The sequence below is a fragment of the Octodon degus genome, unplaced genomic scaffold (genome assembly GCF_000260255.1).
Source record: "Octodon degus isolate 3935 unplaced genomic scaffold, OctDeg1.0 scaffold00002, whole genome shotgun sequence".
Lineage (NCBI taxonomy): Eukaryota > Metazoa > Chordata > Mammalia > Rodentia > Octodontidae > Octodon > Octodon degus.
In genome coordinates, this window is record NW_004524578.1 from 18,391,778 (window position 1) to 18,407,269 (window position 15,492).

The window sequence follows — 15,492 nt, forward strand, 5'->3', positions numbered from 1 at the left end:
TTTTTTTTTTTTTCCTTCGTATAGTCTTCATTTTCTTCCCCTAAAGGGATATATACACACAGCAATAGTAACAAGTAAAATACCAACAAAACGATTCCCAGGAGCTATAAAAATCAAGAAAATGCCAACTTTTGTGGGGGAAAGCTGTCCTGTTTTTTAGCAGATCATTTGTAAGCTATGGAGTTGCTGCTTGTGTCTCTTCTATCTCATGTCTAGCCAGTATTTGTGGGATATCATTTTTGCTTACTTTACAAAGGTATATTCTACATTTATATTGTACCATGTGAAAACCTGGGATAATTATTTTCAGAAAAATCCAATATTTGGCTGAATGAAGACACAAATGTCAACCCCAATGTGGCAAAGACTGGTGTTGTTGGTCCAATAAGATTCCAGTGGTTGGGACAAAGGAAAGAACATATCAAAGCTGGCTCAGGTCTGGGTGATGGTGGCAGCCCCTCCGGGTTCCAGGTGGGGGCAGGCAAGCCGGGGCCAAAGGAAACACACACTTGGGGCAGCCCAAGCCTCCATCCTCCTGCCCCAGAGCAGCTGGGAAATGGTGGTAGTGGTAACAACAGCAACAGTGATGTTATCAGCCCCCTTGGGAGCACCCTTACCAGTGTCACCCTCTATACATGTAAGTAAAATGTGACATGTTCGTCACCACTTCCTCTTTGATACATGGCAGGGCTTTACTGAAAATAGGAATCTGCTAGGAATTCAAGAGGAAAAAAAATCAAACTGAAGCTTCAAGCACTGAAGCTTAAACATGCCCTTCAATTTCTACGTCCTAAGTGATATCACACTTTCCTGCCACCATATGTCACTATTCTACCCAGACGTGGTGTGTGTGTGTGTGTGTGTGTGTGTTTCATTAACTTACCCCATGGTTCTTTATTATTAGAACATTTCCTTCTTTGTTTGTCACTTGGACAGTGTTAAAGGAATAAAATGGCACCTTCCAAATGTTCCATTGGTTCTCAGAAGGCTCCACTCCCCGGCCCAGTTCTGCCACAAGGAAGCTTTTCTAGATCATATTTCTAGGGCTCCACTGCACCCAGAAAGGATCTCAATATTCTCTGCACACACTGCATAGAGTACTTATCCTTGCCACCACTCCTACAATGTGTGTATTTTTAGCTTCTTTTACAAACCCAGAAGAGACTGCACTCACTGGGGGACACCAAATTTCATGGGAGTTGGGGACAGGAGAAAACAGACCATCTTTCACCGGAGCCAGACCACTTGCTACATGCTGACACTGTGGATCTTACTGGAATTCTCACAACAGTTTCCATGTGGTAGCTCTGCTGGATAGGTGTTAAAACCAGCTCCAGAGAGGTTCAGGAGCCTGCCCAAGGGCGTTTGCACCCAAGGCTCCTGAACATGCAGAGAACCCCCCATCACCCTACTTCCCTCTGCTCTGTGGCTCATCCCTTCCACCACGGCCAGTGTGAGAACAGGTTGATGGCCTCACTTGTCCACTAGTTTCTAAGTCAACCAAGAGATGTGATCAAACTCTGAAAAGCACCCATCTCTGGCCACATGACCAGGAGCCCAATGTCCAGACGGTGAGACGGAAGAGTGTACTGTTTCCCCCATCCAGTCTATTGCTGACCTTTGAATCTGGCATTAGGAACAGCACCTCCAAGAGCTGTCTACAAACACAAGCCTTTCCAGAGATCCAGGAATTCAGAAGCAACCTTTCTTTGAAAATAGTGGAAGGGCCTGGAGGCCATAGGGAGGAGACATGGAAGGGCAACACCAGAACTCTGTTCGACTAGAGGCTGGTTGTCCTGGAGCTGCAGGAATAGATGGCATTGTTGCACAGCGCAGAATGGGCCACTTGCTCATAGAGGGCTATTAAAGGATGCCTCGGCAGAATTCTGTAAGTACCTTACATCCAGACTTAGCAAGACACTTATGCCGTGTCCCCACATATGAGACAGAAACAAGCGTTCCATGGTGATTAGATGGACTTGGAGATGGCTCATCATCAAAGAGTCAGTTTGCTGCCAGATAGAAGACAGTGATCCAGGCGCCCCGAGAGCCTCATCCCCTACTGTTTATAGCCGTGTGTGTCCTCTACCGCACGAATTCAGGGATGGCCCGTTATGCCCAACACAGTGCCATGGAAATGCTAGTGTGTGACATCCAAAGCTAGGACACAGAAGCACTGTGTCTTCTGTGGTAGAAACTGGCCACAATGTCATGGGGATACTCAAGTAGTTCCCGTGGGAGGTCCCAACTGCCTGCAGCCACCTGCCTATCATGTGATTAGGCCACCTCAGCTGGGGTTCTCCAGCTTTTGGCAAGCCTGCAACAGCGCTCATGATGTGGGCCACACCAGGACTGGCCAGCTGAGCTTCTCCCAAGCCCTGACCCAGAGAAACCAAGAGAGATATTAAACAACTATAGTAGTTTGAAGCCACTAAATTCAGGGTGACTTGTTGCACTGGCACAATAACTGGAATACAGAACCTCACCATCCTAGGAGGGCTGCCCGTAGTGCCCTGCTCTAGAACTGCCCACGCCTTAGTCTGAGACAAACTGAATACAGATGCATTGTTTAGCTTTGTGCAAAACCTGCGACTGAGAGCCATAGCAAGTGGACAGAATGACAGAGGCAGGACCCAGGATGACCTGGAGTGCTGAGCGGAAATTACTGGGGTAATTTTCAACAGAAGCAAGATGATTAGATTAGAAAATTCTCTCATTATGCAAAGACAAGCCAGGGGAGACACAGGGGCATGGCAGCACAGGTGGCTGCAGTCTCAGAATGGGTTAGAACGGGGTGCTCAGCACAGCTCATGGAAGCACTGGACCTGGATAAAGGAGGTGAGTTCCCTGCCTGGGCTGAGCCCGCCAAAAGGAGGACTGAGTTAGCTCTTTATTTGGGACACAAGCAGCCCAGTCCTGCAAAGCAGACTGACAGGAATGGGTAGAGGTCTCCTGAGGGAGATGGACGAGGAAGGGAGAAAGAAGTGAGGGTACGCAGTCCCAAAGGAGAAGGTGATGAGGGCCCCAGACCAACAGAGCTATTGTTTTTAAACACAGAAAGATCCGTCCCAAAGCTGGCGATCCTGAGGACAAGGATGGAGTGGAGTAGGAAGAGACCCATTTTTAACCCAGTGTGGGGCAGGAGTCCAAGTCTCAAAAAAGCTGAGAGCTACCAAAATGTAGAGCCACATGACAACAGAGAAAGTTTAAGGTCAAGCCCACAGCCTGGGCCAAGCAAAGTGTGGTTGCCCCTGTGTCTGAGGGCAGGGTGGGAAGAGAACTGCCCTTTCTGGCCCGAGCACCCCTCCTGCTGCAGCTCTGGGATTGTGTGAGAGGAGCCTGCTGGGTGAAGTCACCACAGGGGTTCACCCACTCCAGCAGGATCTGGCTAAAGTGCAGGTTCTGAGTGAGCACAGCTGGGGTCACACTGAGGCTCCATGTTTCTATCATGGTCCCAGCAGACCCTCTGGCCTGTAGGCTACACTTAGCAGGGAGAACACGGGAGTGACAGCAGATGGGACCAGGCCACCAGGCAAAGCAAAGGGCAACTGTAAAGTCCTCTAGCACAGGATGGATGACACGTGGGAGACATGTGCATGAAGAACAGGACTCTTGAGTGTGACGGGAGAAGCTCTAAGTGCCACGGAGGGCTTGCTGACCCTATGTCCTTTGATTCCCAGATCAGTCTTTAGGGTATCTATGACTGATACCCTAAAGCTTGGGCTCTATGTATCCTTTCGAGTCGGACCCAGTAGCATCTTGTCAGTCCGTACTGAGGCACCCCCACTAGCTTGGTGGCCCCAGTTTCTTAGCATGTAAATGGGAGTCATGTCCGCTTGTGAGGCTGCCTATGCCAAGCATCATCCTGCACATAGTAAGTGCCTGATACATGTTTCGTACCCTCATTACACCATCAAGTAATCAATAAACATTTGTTCCCTCCACTACAAAGATGAACTGCCTAGTGAATACTAGTCTCTGACTTGAGCTGCCCTTCATCTACCCTAGAAGTACAGGGCCATGGATGAGATGTGGTCCCATTTTACAAACGATAGTGAGTTTTTTTCACCTAACTAATCAGGCAAATTCTGGCATGGGCATCCAGCATCCCTCCTGCTGGACTTTCAGGAACTGGTTTATCTGAAAGGTTCTTGCTGTTCCTTGAGAACAAAGCCAGATCAGCTACCAGATGCAAACAGAAAGAAGGGACAGTCAGCCCAAGGACACCTCAGTCACAGCCCCCAGGGACAGGTGAGTGGAGTGGACACCCTCCGCACCTGACTGCCCCATTTCTCTGGACAAGTGAGAGCTGTGAGGAGGCTGAAAAGGAACTGGGCCCAGCCAGACCTGCCCCCAAGGAGAGGTAATCAGTAAGATGCCCACATGATTCCAACGCAGTCACCCTGGGGAAACTGAGGCACTTTGCTTCCTTTGAGCCAAGGAAATGCTTGGCCTATTGTCTCTGCAACGAGCGGCCCATAAAGAATCCACTTTTCTCTTCCTCCTTCAGTCTGTGACCAATAAGAGGACCAAATATGTCCACTGCACTGAAATCTTAGTGTGCAATCCTTTCTCAGGGACCCTGCGAAGACCCCCACGTGCTGTGGCTCATCCAGCAGCAGCTTCTGTAGGTGAGAGCCTGACCTTGGGCTCCCTCAGACCTCCGGAAGTAGGCCAGCCCACCACTCTCTGAGCATCACTTTTCACACCTACAGAGGTGGTGGGGAGTTGTAATATTTGCCTTGCTGGGCTCTTTAGGGAAATTAAATGAAATATCACTGTAAATAGTAACGGGCCGGTAGATGGTATCCAAAGGCTGTTCTTTTTTCACTCTTTTTCCCCGGGGAAAAAAAAAAAATTACTAAGGAGTGCTCCAGAGATCCTGGAGCTATCGCGCTAAGGCGATTTCCTCCTTGGTTTGAGATGTCCTTGGTGTCTCCTGGATTCTGAAGACTTCAGCCTTTGGCCCTGAGGATCCCAGCTGCTGTCCACCTCCCTGCGGCCGCTTTACCATCCCTCTTCTCCTCCTGCTCTCCCGCCTCCCGAACCCCCAAAACTTTCAGCTGGCCCCTAGCCGAAGGGTGTTCCAAATCGCAACCTGGGAGGAGGGGGGCCGTCAGCGCCGCGATCGCCCCTTGGGTGATCCCAGCCGCTGACCTCTGTGGGGCTCCGGGAACCCCAGCCGGCCGCGGAACCCGGGCGCTGGGGACTGCTCTGCGGTGCAGCCCTCCGGGGCCCCTCCGACTGCGGAGCTGCCGACCGCAATGCAGACGCCGGTCCTTCAGCCTTGGCCGCGTCGAGCTCCTCCGGGCGCGAGCCGCCGGGTCCGTGCGCCCTACGCCCGGGGCGGCTTCCCCAGTGCGCGCCTCTCGCAGCCAGGTCTTGCGCACTCCGAAAGCTTTGGCCTTCCCCTCCCCCGCCCGCCGCCCCTGGCCCCCCGGGGGTGGGGTTTCCCTCCGCGATCGCCCCTCCCGCCCGCCCCTCACCACCGGTGCTCCGTCCCCTCCCCCGTCCGCCCCTATGTATGTGTCACCGCGCCCCATGCCCGCCCACCTACCTCCCCGTGCTTCCAGAGGGGGCTCGCAGAGCTGAGGACGCGCCCGCCCTGCACAAGGTCTCTCGCTCTCTCCCTCCGTGGCAGCACCTGACGCGGGTGCCAAGGGGCTCAGGCACCTTTCTGCGTCCCTTCCCTCGATCAGCTGCAACTCCGCAACCCAGCCGCTGCCGCTGCGGCCACCGCCCGAGGGGATCTACGGACAGGACGCCGGCAGGAGGAGGGGTGCGCAGCGTCCGCGCAGTGTCCCCTCCCGTGCACAGCGAGACCCAGGCCTCCGGGCCCCGGGAGTCCCTGGCCGCCTCACCAGGTGCACTCAAGTTTTTGGAGGAGGGAGTCCAACTCTTCAAGGTAACTGTCACCTTCCCTTGGGAAAAGGCTCTCTCCAGGCGTTGGAGAGAGATGCTGGGGAGCGTGCCTCGGGCGGGGGAATGCGCCCCCTCCGTCTTCCCGCTGGGGCTCCGCACATCCTCAGCGGTTTCCGCAGAAGAGTTGAGCAAACTTTCCGGCTCCTGCGGACTCAGAGTGAATGGAGCTGAGGAACTTGGGAGGAGGGGCTCTTCGTGCTCACAATGAAGGAACCGGAGCTTTGCGCCACGCTCCCGTGTGCGTTCAAGTCCTGGGGAGGGAGGATGCAGGAATGTGCGATACATTCCCACGGTCAAAGAAGCGTGAGTTCAAGCCCTCGCAGGGCCTCTTTGGGTCTGGTGGAGACTTCAAGTTACTGAGTCGGTCACCTGGGAATGACAGCTCCTTCTTGGTGGGGAAGGGCATGAATTGATGTGGACAGCAAGCCAGGTACACAGCAGGTGCCTCAGCAGAGGTCACACATCTTGGATCCCTTGGCTTAGTGCAGGGACCACCAGGCACGTGAAGAGCTGGGGAAGGGCTGGGAGGAAATTGACAGAACCTGGGATGGGGCAGCTCAGGACCAGGGCAGTGTTCTAAACATGCCCGTGTCCATGAAGAAGGGATATTTCCTGAGCCAAAAGAACAGCGAACACAGACCAGGGCCACTTTTCCCCATTTTGGGTTCCTCTAAAACGAAGCCGAGGATGGTGGAGCAGGAGCCCTTGCCAACTGTGGGGGCGGGTAGGAAGCTGTCACTATGTCAACCCAACCCACATTCTGGGCCAGAGCAAGCTCTAGGGGGTGTCGGGTTGTCTCCAGGTGGGAGACAGGCTCCAACCCAAACTTTTCCATGCTTATCCTCCTTGCCATCCTGGAGGCAGGAATTCTAGTAGGGCTTCCTCCTGAACAGCTCAGCATCCTGCATGCTGATTGATGCGTGAATCCCAGTTCAGTGGGGGCAGCTGTCAGGAGAAACAGGAGGGGTATGCGAAGCTGAATTGGTTGAGCTGGGGCGCCTTGGGCTCCGGTATAGCAGCGGGTGCCGTTTAGGTAGTGTTGGGTCTTGGAAGCACAGCTGTCTCTTCTCATCCTATGATGAGGGTGAGGGAACCCAGGAAGTCTCGATGACTTTCTAACCATGGGACTTAGGGGCAGACACAGGACTGGTGTCTGGGTTTTCTGATGGTGCAACCAGATCCTCCTCCTGATTGAAGAATCGAGAAGTTTTCTGGACTCTGTCTTTATCTCTCATCCTGGCCTTCTGGGTTGCTGTGGACGAGGACCAATCTCGCTAGCCAAGTGCCCTTGGCAGCTGGGTCTCTGAGGAGTTCTGCAGATAGAAGTGAGGTGTTTGCTTGTGGACCGCTGAGGGAACTTGGGGGCAGTGAAAAGAAACCTCCTCACCCTTAGCAAGAGTGGAAGTGATGGGAGAAGGGTGTTTCTAATCTGAAAGACAAAATACAGGAAAGGTTTAATAAAGGTTCTTTCTTTCAGAAAGAACAAAATACTGGCCCTTCCAAGATGCTGGAATTTTTTTGAGTTGTGTTTAATTTTGACACACTTACATGTAGTTCCTAGCACCAAGGCCCAATAAGACATTCATTCATTCTCCAGTACTGCCTGAGTGCCACCCAGGTGCCAGGCTATGTGCCCATCAGGGGTACTCTGTGCACAGTAGATGAGGCGACCCAAGCAAAACACTTAGCTCAGTGCCCACAACTGGGCAAGGACTCAGTACCTGTTTGATACTATTATTAATATTAAGTAGTTTTCCTTTTCCTAAAATTTTCCATGAAAATCATCCTTACATAATCGTACTTACATTGGATTCTCTCTTTAATGTCAGAAAGCCCTCACTGCACCCTGCCCCCATTGCAGCCAGCTTGGGCACACACCACCATCCCAGGAGGCCCCAGCCTGCTTGCCAAAGGGCTCACTTTGTCCCCACCGGCCCTCTCCAGGCCCCAGAAGGAGCTCCAGGAGCACATGGCACTCAAGGCAGACCCAAGTTCAAATCCCAGCACAGCCACTCAGGAACTATGTGGCCTTGGTGAGATTAGTGAGTCTCCCTGAGGCTGACTTTTCTTTTCTCTAAAAATGAGAGAAAAACCTCCAGGAATGGGCTTTTGCAAGAATTAAGACGTAAGCTGGGCACGGCAGGCAGACCTGTAACGGCACACCGTCACAGAGCAGGAGGATCATAAGTTCAAGGAGTCTATCAGGAGATTGACTCAAAAAAACAAGACATAATGTGGGTGGTTTGTCCTCCCTGGGCCCCAACGATCTGGATTGCTTGGCTGGGACAGCTCCTAGGCCCCCTTGGGGGTCACAAGCTGTGAAGTCAGGATGGTATGAGTTTGGAATGTTCTCTTAGCCAGAGATGGTAGCGCAACTTTTAGTGTGGGAAAGCCCACATGCCTATGCGTGAAGTCTCGCTCTTAGTCTATCTCTGTAGGAGCATGTAGGACATGATGTGTCCCGCTGTGGCCTGTGACATGGATTTAGTGGGGCTTTTAATAAAACAGGAAACAAAAAAGCTTGTAGTGCCTCCCGTGTAGCTAAGGGTAAAATTGCTAGAAATTTTTATTTGCTGTTGTGTATTTTACAGCTCTTTTTGAGGGTGTGAGTGTTCATGGCATATATATATATATATATGTAAATGCATGCAAATTTAATATTTGTATAATGTGTTTCTTGCTGCAAGTTGTGGTCAGAGAAAGTTTAAAAGACATTAGTCGCCTGATGCTATTTCTGTCTCTGGGAAGTTCCTGCCTTGTGGGTCCAGGTGGCAGGCATCCGGGGTACGCTTGCTATGGCTGTACCAACACCTGCCTGACCCTTAACATCCAGGAGTGAAGGCAGCTAGAGGTGGAAGCCTGGGGTGAGGATAAAATGAAAGCTCCAGTAAGGGGACTCAGTGTCTGAGAAGGAGCAAGGCAAAGGGATCCTGCTTACAAGTAGCACTGGGAGGGGTCAGTTGAGTGCTGCTCTGGGAAGGGGTCCGAGGGTAGGAGCACATCTTGTCACTCTCTCTGCATCTGTCCTCTCCCCATGAAAGGGTCCGGGCAGAGTAGAGCTGGAGAGGGAGCAGGAGTGCAGTAAGAGGACCGGAGAGAGGGGGAATTTGTAGGGAAACCGCTAAAACAGTTCCTTTTTTCAAAAGTTGAATCCAGGGCAAGAACGGAAATGCTTGAGTTTACTTTTAAAAACTCAGAGCCTCCTTGTAAGCAGCGGAGTGTATGCTCGTGTGCACACCCGTGTGTGTGTGTGTGTGTGTGTGTGTGTGTGTGTGTACTGGAGGGCGGGCCCTGCGGGCTGGCTGGGGTATGTAAGAGGCAACTTTGCTCACTCTCAATAGCCTTTCAGTGTATCCTAAAGAAGCTTTTTGTTAAACTCATGAATAGGTGGATTTGGGGTGTGTGATGCTGGGCATCATGATTTGGATATTTGGTTACCTTTGAGGTTACATGCTTTTCCTTTTAAGACGTCTATCCAATCCAAATTGGAGCCACGTCTGATTTTGCCGAGAGGGGCTGCCTGCTTCAGTAACTGATTTGATTTGAGGGGCAAGAGTAAGAAAAATAAAAGGGATGGGGCAGGTCAGCAGTGCCTGGCCTGGGGACCAGCCCCTCTCAGCCCTTTGACCTCTGGCTGTACCCAGATCAGATGCCCAGGGTCTCAGGGCCTGTCATCACCCTCATTTCAGAGTTCAGAAGGGGTCCCAAGACCCAGAGAAGGGAAGGACAGTACCCCAGGACAGCCCAGAGCAGATTGAAGGTGATCTGCATGAGAATCTAGATGTTCAGATCCTCATCCTAGAACACCCCACGTCCACCAGGATCATTCATTCATTTATCACTGGACTGTACTTCCTACTCACCAGGCATTATGCTCAGTGTGGTCTACACAGCAGGAATGAGCCAATTCACTCTTCCTGCCTTTTGCCTCTGTATCATCACCACCTACAGTGAGGAGGGGCTACATCAACTTGACCCTGACCCTCCTTGTATATAAAGCAGTTATTCTCATTTGGGGGGTTCTTTTACCTTCCAGCGAACTTAAGCCTCTTCCTGAAGGTATTTTATTTGTTTTTCATTGTCACAGTGTTGGGGACCAGGCACATTAGCATGTGGTAGAGACAAGCCAGGAAGCTGCCAAACATCTCAGGCTGGACAGGACACCCCATACACAGCCACACACACAAAGTAGAGAATCACACAGCCCCAAATGCCTGTCAGGCTAAAGCTGAGTAACAGCCCCACCTTCCTTCCGCTAGGGGCCTGGCCTTGCCTGATGTGTGCAGCAGCAGGGGGGTGGTGGCAGGAGTGAGGGCCTGGGCGACAGTGAAGACACCAACTGTGAAGGGGAAAGGGCAGGTCACCCGTGGCTAGTGGAGGGGACTTGGGCTTTGGCAGCCCAGATCTAGTTTGGAATCCTGATGTGTTTGCTCAGCCTATTTCTGCATCTGTGAAATGGACTTGCGAGGCAACGGTGAGGGTTCAAGATACAGCCAATAAAGAACCTGGCACGAAGCGGCCCTATAATGAAAAGGCAGATGATATTATCTTTGAGGCCTTTCAAGGTTCTGCTATGGAAAATTACAGCATCAACAGGTGCGGACCTGTGATCTTGAAGCCAAAGAAGGTTGCTGTTTGGGGCGGGGTGGCCATAGAGACAGCTTACTCTAGGAGGTGCGAGGCGGGTGGTGGCAGCATCTCCCCCCCACACACACACAGCCCAGCGGGAATGAGAACATCTGGGAGGGCTTGCTCATCCAGCAAGCCAGGTCTTCAGGTGCGCAGAGGGCGGGAGGACACCCCGACATGGCGTGGGTGGACCTGAGCTTTGGTTCTACAGGAAGGGAAGAAACCAAGTCACACAGGTCAGGATCCACTGAGACCCTACGGTCTAGGAAGATGCCTTGGGCAGTGCCCTGAAGAAGCCAAGGCAGGGACCTTTTGTTTTTGGTGTGTGCTGTTCCGAACCCAGTGCCAGGCACTGGCAGAGAGTAGTTGAATGAGTAAATGAATAAAGGAACAGGCCGTAGCCTCCAAGCTCCTTTCGGTTACTGATGAGACCTGTAACGTCCAGACGGGAAGTTCTTAGCTTGGCCCCGCCTCCAACCCTTTCGGTAGGGGTGCTGCGGTACAGAAGTTGGGAGGGGCCCAGGTTCCCAGTGAGCACCGAGTCTGGCTACAACTCCGTGCAGCGGCGCCCTCTGGAGGGTACTGAAGATGCAGCAGTCGTGGCTGCGCGGTCCCAGAGATAGAAAAGAGGGCTCCACCAGGATCTAGAGTCCAGACTTACCCTATCTCGGTGCAGACAAATGGTGGAATGCTTCCATTTTCCTCTCTGTGAAATGCAGTTACAATAAGCCAAATCCTGTGGATTTAGGTAGGTCATCAAGCGCCCCGGAGTCTCCCTCTTATAAGGTCATAAGACAGAGCAGAGAGGCCTTAGGGTTGCCTTCGTTACATAAACAGGGAGACTTGGACTTGAGGGGGTGGTCCACGCGCTGCTCCTCACAGAGCCTTCAACCCTGGCCCTGAGGGCCTCCCTTCACCCCAGAGGCCACGTGCAAATCAGCTAAAGCAAGTGTCAGGCCACAGAAACCCTGTGCCATCTGATCAGAGCCCAACTGTGGAGAGATTTAGTCCTGGGCCACCTTCTGGCTCTGCCCTCCAAGTCCTGGCTGATCTTGGGCCACTTTGGGGGAGAAAGCCCTTCACAAGAGATGTGTCCAAGCCGGGGGACCCAGCCTCCCTTTAACAGCCTAGCTTCTGTGTCCCAGCCTCCACCCGGCCTGGGAGGGGTTTCCCCCAGCAAACCATGGGCCCTTGGCCTGGACTCCGCCCTCCACTTCCTGCTTCTGCCTGAGTGTCAGGATGCTCAAGGGAACATCTGGCTTTTAGGATGACTCTGGGACGTGGTGGATGCTTTTCAGCTTTATAAGACACTGGCAAGGAAGCCTGGGGACTGTTCTAGAAGGTGGCCTTTGGTTCTAGAACCAGAAGCATCTGAGAAGCTTTTTCAAAATGCTCATGCCTGAGAAAGTCTGCTTCGAAGAAGCGAGTGAGGCCATGACCTGCTTCTTGGGTGGCCCGGGGTGACTCCAGGCAGTATAGCGTATGAGCCCAATTTAAGCCGCAAACAGCTCCTGCAAGTGGACTTGGCTCTAAGGTCTTCCTCTAAGACCTTCCCCAAAGACAGGACTCGCACCTCTGCCTATTTCTCCGTGGGGCCAGTGAGAGGGTCCAGGCCTTCTCTCCATCTCCGTGCTCCTGCCGAGATGGCTCTGTCTGTAGTGCAGCTGCTCCTGACCCCTTAAAGTGCATTTGTTCCTGGGACCCAGGCTGGGCTTCCCCAGCGTGGCTTCTCTAGAACATGCCTGGCAAGGCAGCCGTGGCTGTACACATGTGAAGCTACGCCCAACACACACACACACACACACACACACACACACACACACACACACACAGGAAATTCTGAGCTCGGCAAAATTACATGGGCCACTTTCCTGCAGAAAGGCTGGAAAGCACCATGGAGCTTGGGTGACAAATGGAACCAGGGAGCTCTTTTTTCCTATCATTCACTGAGGGACTCCGTGAAGCTATGAATCTAGGTGATTGGCCAGCTCTGACCCCACCGCTGGAATAGGTGGATGCACTGGGACCCAAGGGGCAGCACCAGGGTACAGGGAATCCCACTAGGTGGGGCTTAAATCCCCAACCCCAGCGGCAGCCCTAAACTGCTTAATTTATACCTGCAACCTACTATTTCAGCGCTGGCCCCTGTGGGTACTCATTTTAATTCCTTTTTTCCCCCCTTCCTTCTGGATTTTCTTCCCCCAGTACTGGTAATTGAATCCCAGGCCTCCTTGCTGACTACAAGTCAGCCTTTTAAAATGTATCGATCTATCATCTATCTACCTATTTTCAGGCAGTCTTGATAAATTCCTAAATTGCCTGGGCAGGTGTTGAGCTTGCAGGCCTCCTGCCTCAGCTGTCCAGAGTACTGGAACCACGGGCTTGCACTATCATGCCCAGCTCCTTCCGGATTTAGAGATATTAGAGCCCAGGCACACCCTGCAGCTGGGCACTCCTCTATCCCCCATGCCTGGCAACCCTTCACCCTGCGTGTAAGCCCAGGGTTAACCAGTGAGTTTGCTTGCTGGGTGACACCAGAGGGCGCTGGTCTCCAGGGAGTCTCAGGGCAGTCCCCTTGGGTGAGCAGAGGCCTTGGAGCCCAGCAGGGAGGTTCCGGGCAGAGGTCTGGTCTTTGTCTCTCATCCTCACCACCCTCAGCCCTCAAGGCCCAGCCATGGGGCGCCTTCACCCCTTCTCCAGCCACAAGTCCTCTCAAAGCTTCATCCTTCGGAGAACTCCCCTAGCTTCCCAAACCCAAGCCATGCTGGCTTCCACTGTGACTTGGTGCATTAATGTTTCACTGGAGAGACTCCCAGGTCACAGGGGGTCTCGTTGCTCAGGTGGCCTTCACACCCATCCCCCAGGGACAGGAGTGCAGTGGGGAGGGTTGGCTGAGGAAGGACCTGGCACTGGAGTGGAGCCTCAGCCTCCTAGATGCCCTGGCCTCTCCCTAGTGCCCTCCCTGTGGAACACCACACCTGCCACACCAATGACCCATGGCTCCCAGCTCCCCAGCAGCAGAGTCAGCAGGATCCCTGCACACAATACACAAGGACCTGGCTGCTGTACTCTCTGGGAAACGGTGACTAATTAATGCTGCCTCTCCTTTGTCACTGCAAGCGCTGGGGAGGGGCTCGCCCTTAGATGCCCGCAGCACTCCGTGGATCCTGGATCGATGGATGCCTGGGGTTATTTGCACATTCCTTCTCGCTCTGCATGCACTGCAGAGGTGAAGACGAGAGAGATAGTCCTGTACCACTGCCAGGAACCCAATCCCCTCTGGGACCCGCGGGTCCTCAGGAGTTGAGCCACCCACGGCTGACCCCATTCCCTCCTCAGACTCAGCCTGCCCTCCCTGGAAACCTTTTGGACCCTGCTCTCTCTGCCAACCCCAGGTTTGGCCTACTTTATACCTGAGCCCGGATGTTTTTCCTACCTGTGGGTGTTTACATCTTTGTCCTGTCACTTGGCTTCAACTGCCACCTCCTCTCAGAAGCCTACTCTGCTTGCCCTTTGTAGAATTTTTCAGTAGCTGGTCCGTGTCTGGAGTCCCTGGTGGGCTGGCTTCCTTGGAAGCCACGTGGCCCACCCTGCCCTGGCCATCTATTGACCCAACAAATACCTTCATTCAGCTGCTTTTCAAGCCATGCTTTGAGCAGTCAGGGGCAGGACCGAGGAGGGTAGAGAGGTCAGAGCCACAGATTTGGGAGTCCCCTGCCAAGGTCTATCAGGACAGCCTGAGTTTTCCATCTTTGGAGCCACTCACGTGACATGTTCTGCTTTCTGTTTCCATTACAGATGAGGAAATGGGACCTAGAATGTCCTCACCCTGGCTCAAGGGCTCAGGGCCTCAAGGCTGTGTGTGACTCATGTTCTATCACCAGCGGTGGCTGAGAGGGGAGGGCTGCTCCTTTTGTACTTATGTTCCTCGCCACTGAGCTCCTCTGCCATTCACCACTGTTGGACAGCAGCTGCTTTGGGACATCTGTCCCTATGTTTAGGTCTCTAGCACTTTGGGACCCCAAGCTCTGCCCTGGGAAACCCCACTTGCCACAGGTGGTCTCCCACCTTCCCAACCAGCAGGAAGAGGCCTGTGGTTTCCCTGGCCACAGGCAGCTCAAGTCTTCCTGAGGTTGTCACCTTCAAGGGCAGCTCCTGTCACCAAGAACACTGTGACAGCTCACTCTAGCCTCCCCACGGGGTGCTTATCCCAGAAACTCCAGTTCCATCTTATCTTTCTTCAGTGTGTCTGAGACTCTAGCACATTATCCCCTTTGTTTGTAGTCCCGCACTTGGGTTCACGGGAGTGTCTGGGAAGCCAGTGTCTTCCAGGACTAGATCAGGAAGAGGGACTCCTGGCCCAGGGTGCTTTTCCCTAGCAGTGTGACTTTGACAGGGGTGACTGGTCTTTCTGGGCCTCAGTTTCCTTAGCTGCAAACTGGAGGAGAGGTCCCTCAGCCCATAGGATTGTGGGCACACGAATGAGATGGTACAAGCCCTCCCGTGGGGAATGGAGCTTAAAGCTGCAGCTGCCTGTAGGCACAGCTCTACCTACCTGGGGCAGGACCTGCTCCTAATGCCTCAGAGCCCAGCCTGTACTCAGTGACCACGCCCGTGCTGTGACCACATCCTTAACCTGTACTCCTGACTGATTTGATCCCCATTCTGAGAACCAGTAGGTGCTCCAGGACAGCAGCAAGGGCCTCATGGCCTCGGCCACCAACCTAACCAGAAAAGGGCAGATAAGAACTCCAGGTTTGACTCCTGGGAAGCCTGGTAAATGGCCTGTTGTACCCAGAACCCTATATTACATAGCCCCAGGGATCACCACTCTGTTGTGGCCCATGTATACAGTGACCTTTGGAAGTATGTAGTGCAATCCTTTACCACTTTACCAGGCAGTCTTCACTGTTCCCCATTCTTCCAGCCTTTCTCTTCGGC

At 53.0% G+C, this 15,492-nt stretch overlaps 1 protein-coding gene across 1 annotated transcript in view; it reads left to right on the forward strand.

The window, feature by feature from the left end:
• The first annotated feature begins 5,264 nt into the window (after positions 1–5,264).
• The window catches only part of Acan (aggrecan), a 61,952-nt gene continuing 51,724 nt past the window's right edge, over positions 5,265–15,492 (forward strand). Inside the window, exons 1-2 of the mRNA XM_012513761.2 lie at positions 5,265–5,379; positions 5,700–5,905. Coding sequence (XP_012369215.1) covers positions 5,265–5,379; positions 5,700–5,905 — 321 coding nt within the window. The remainder of the gene's footprint in view (positions 5,380–5,699; positions 5,906–15,492) is intronic.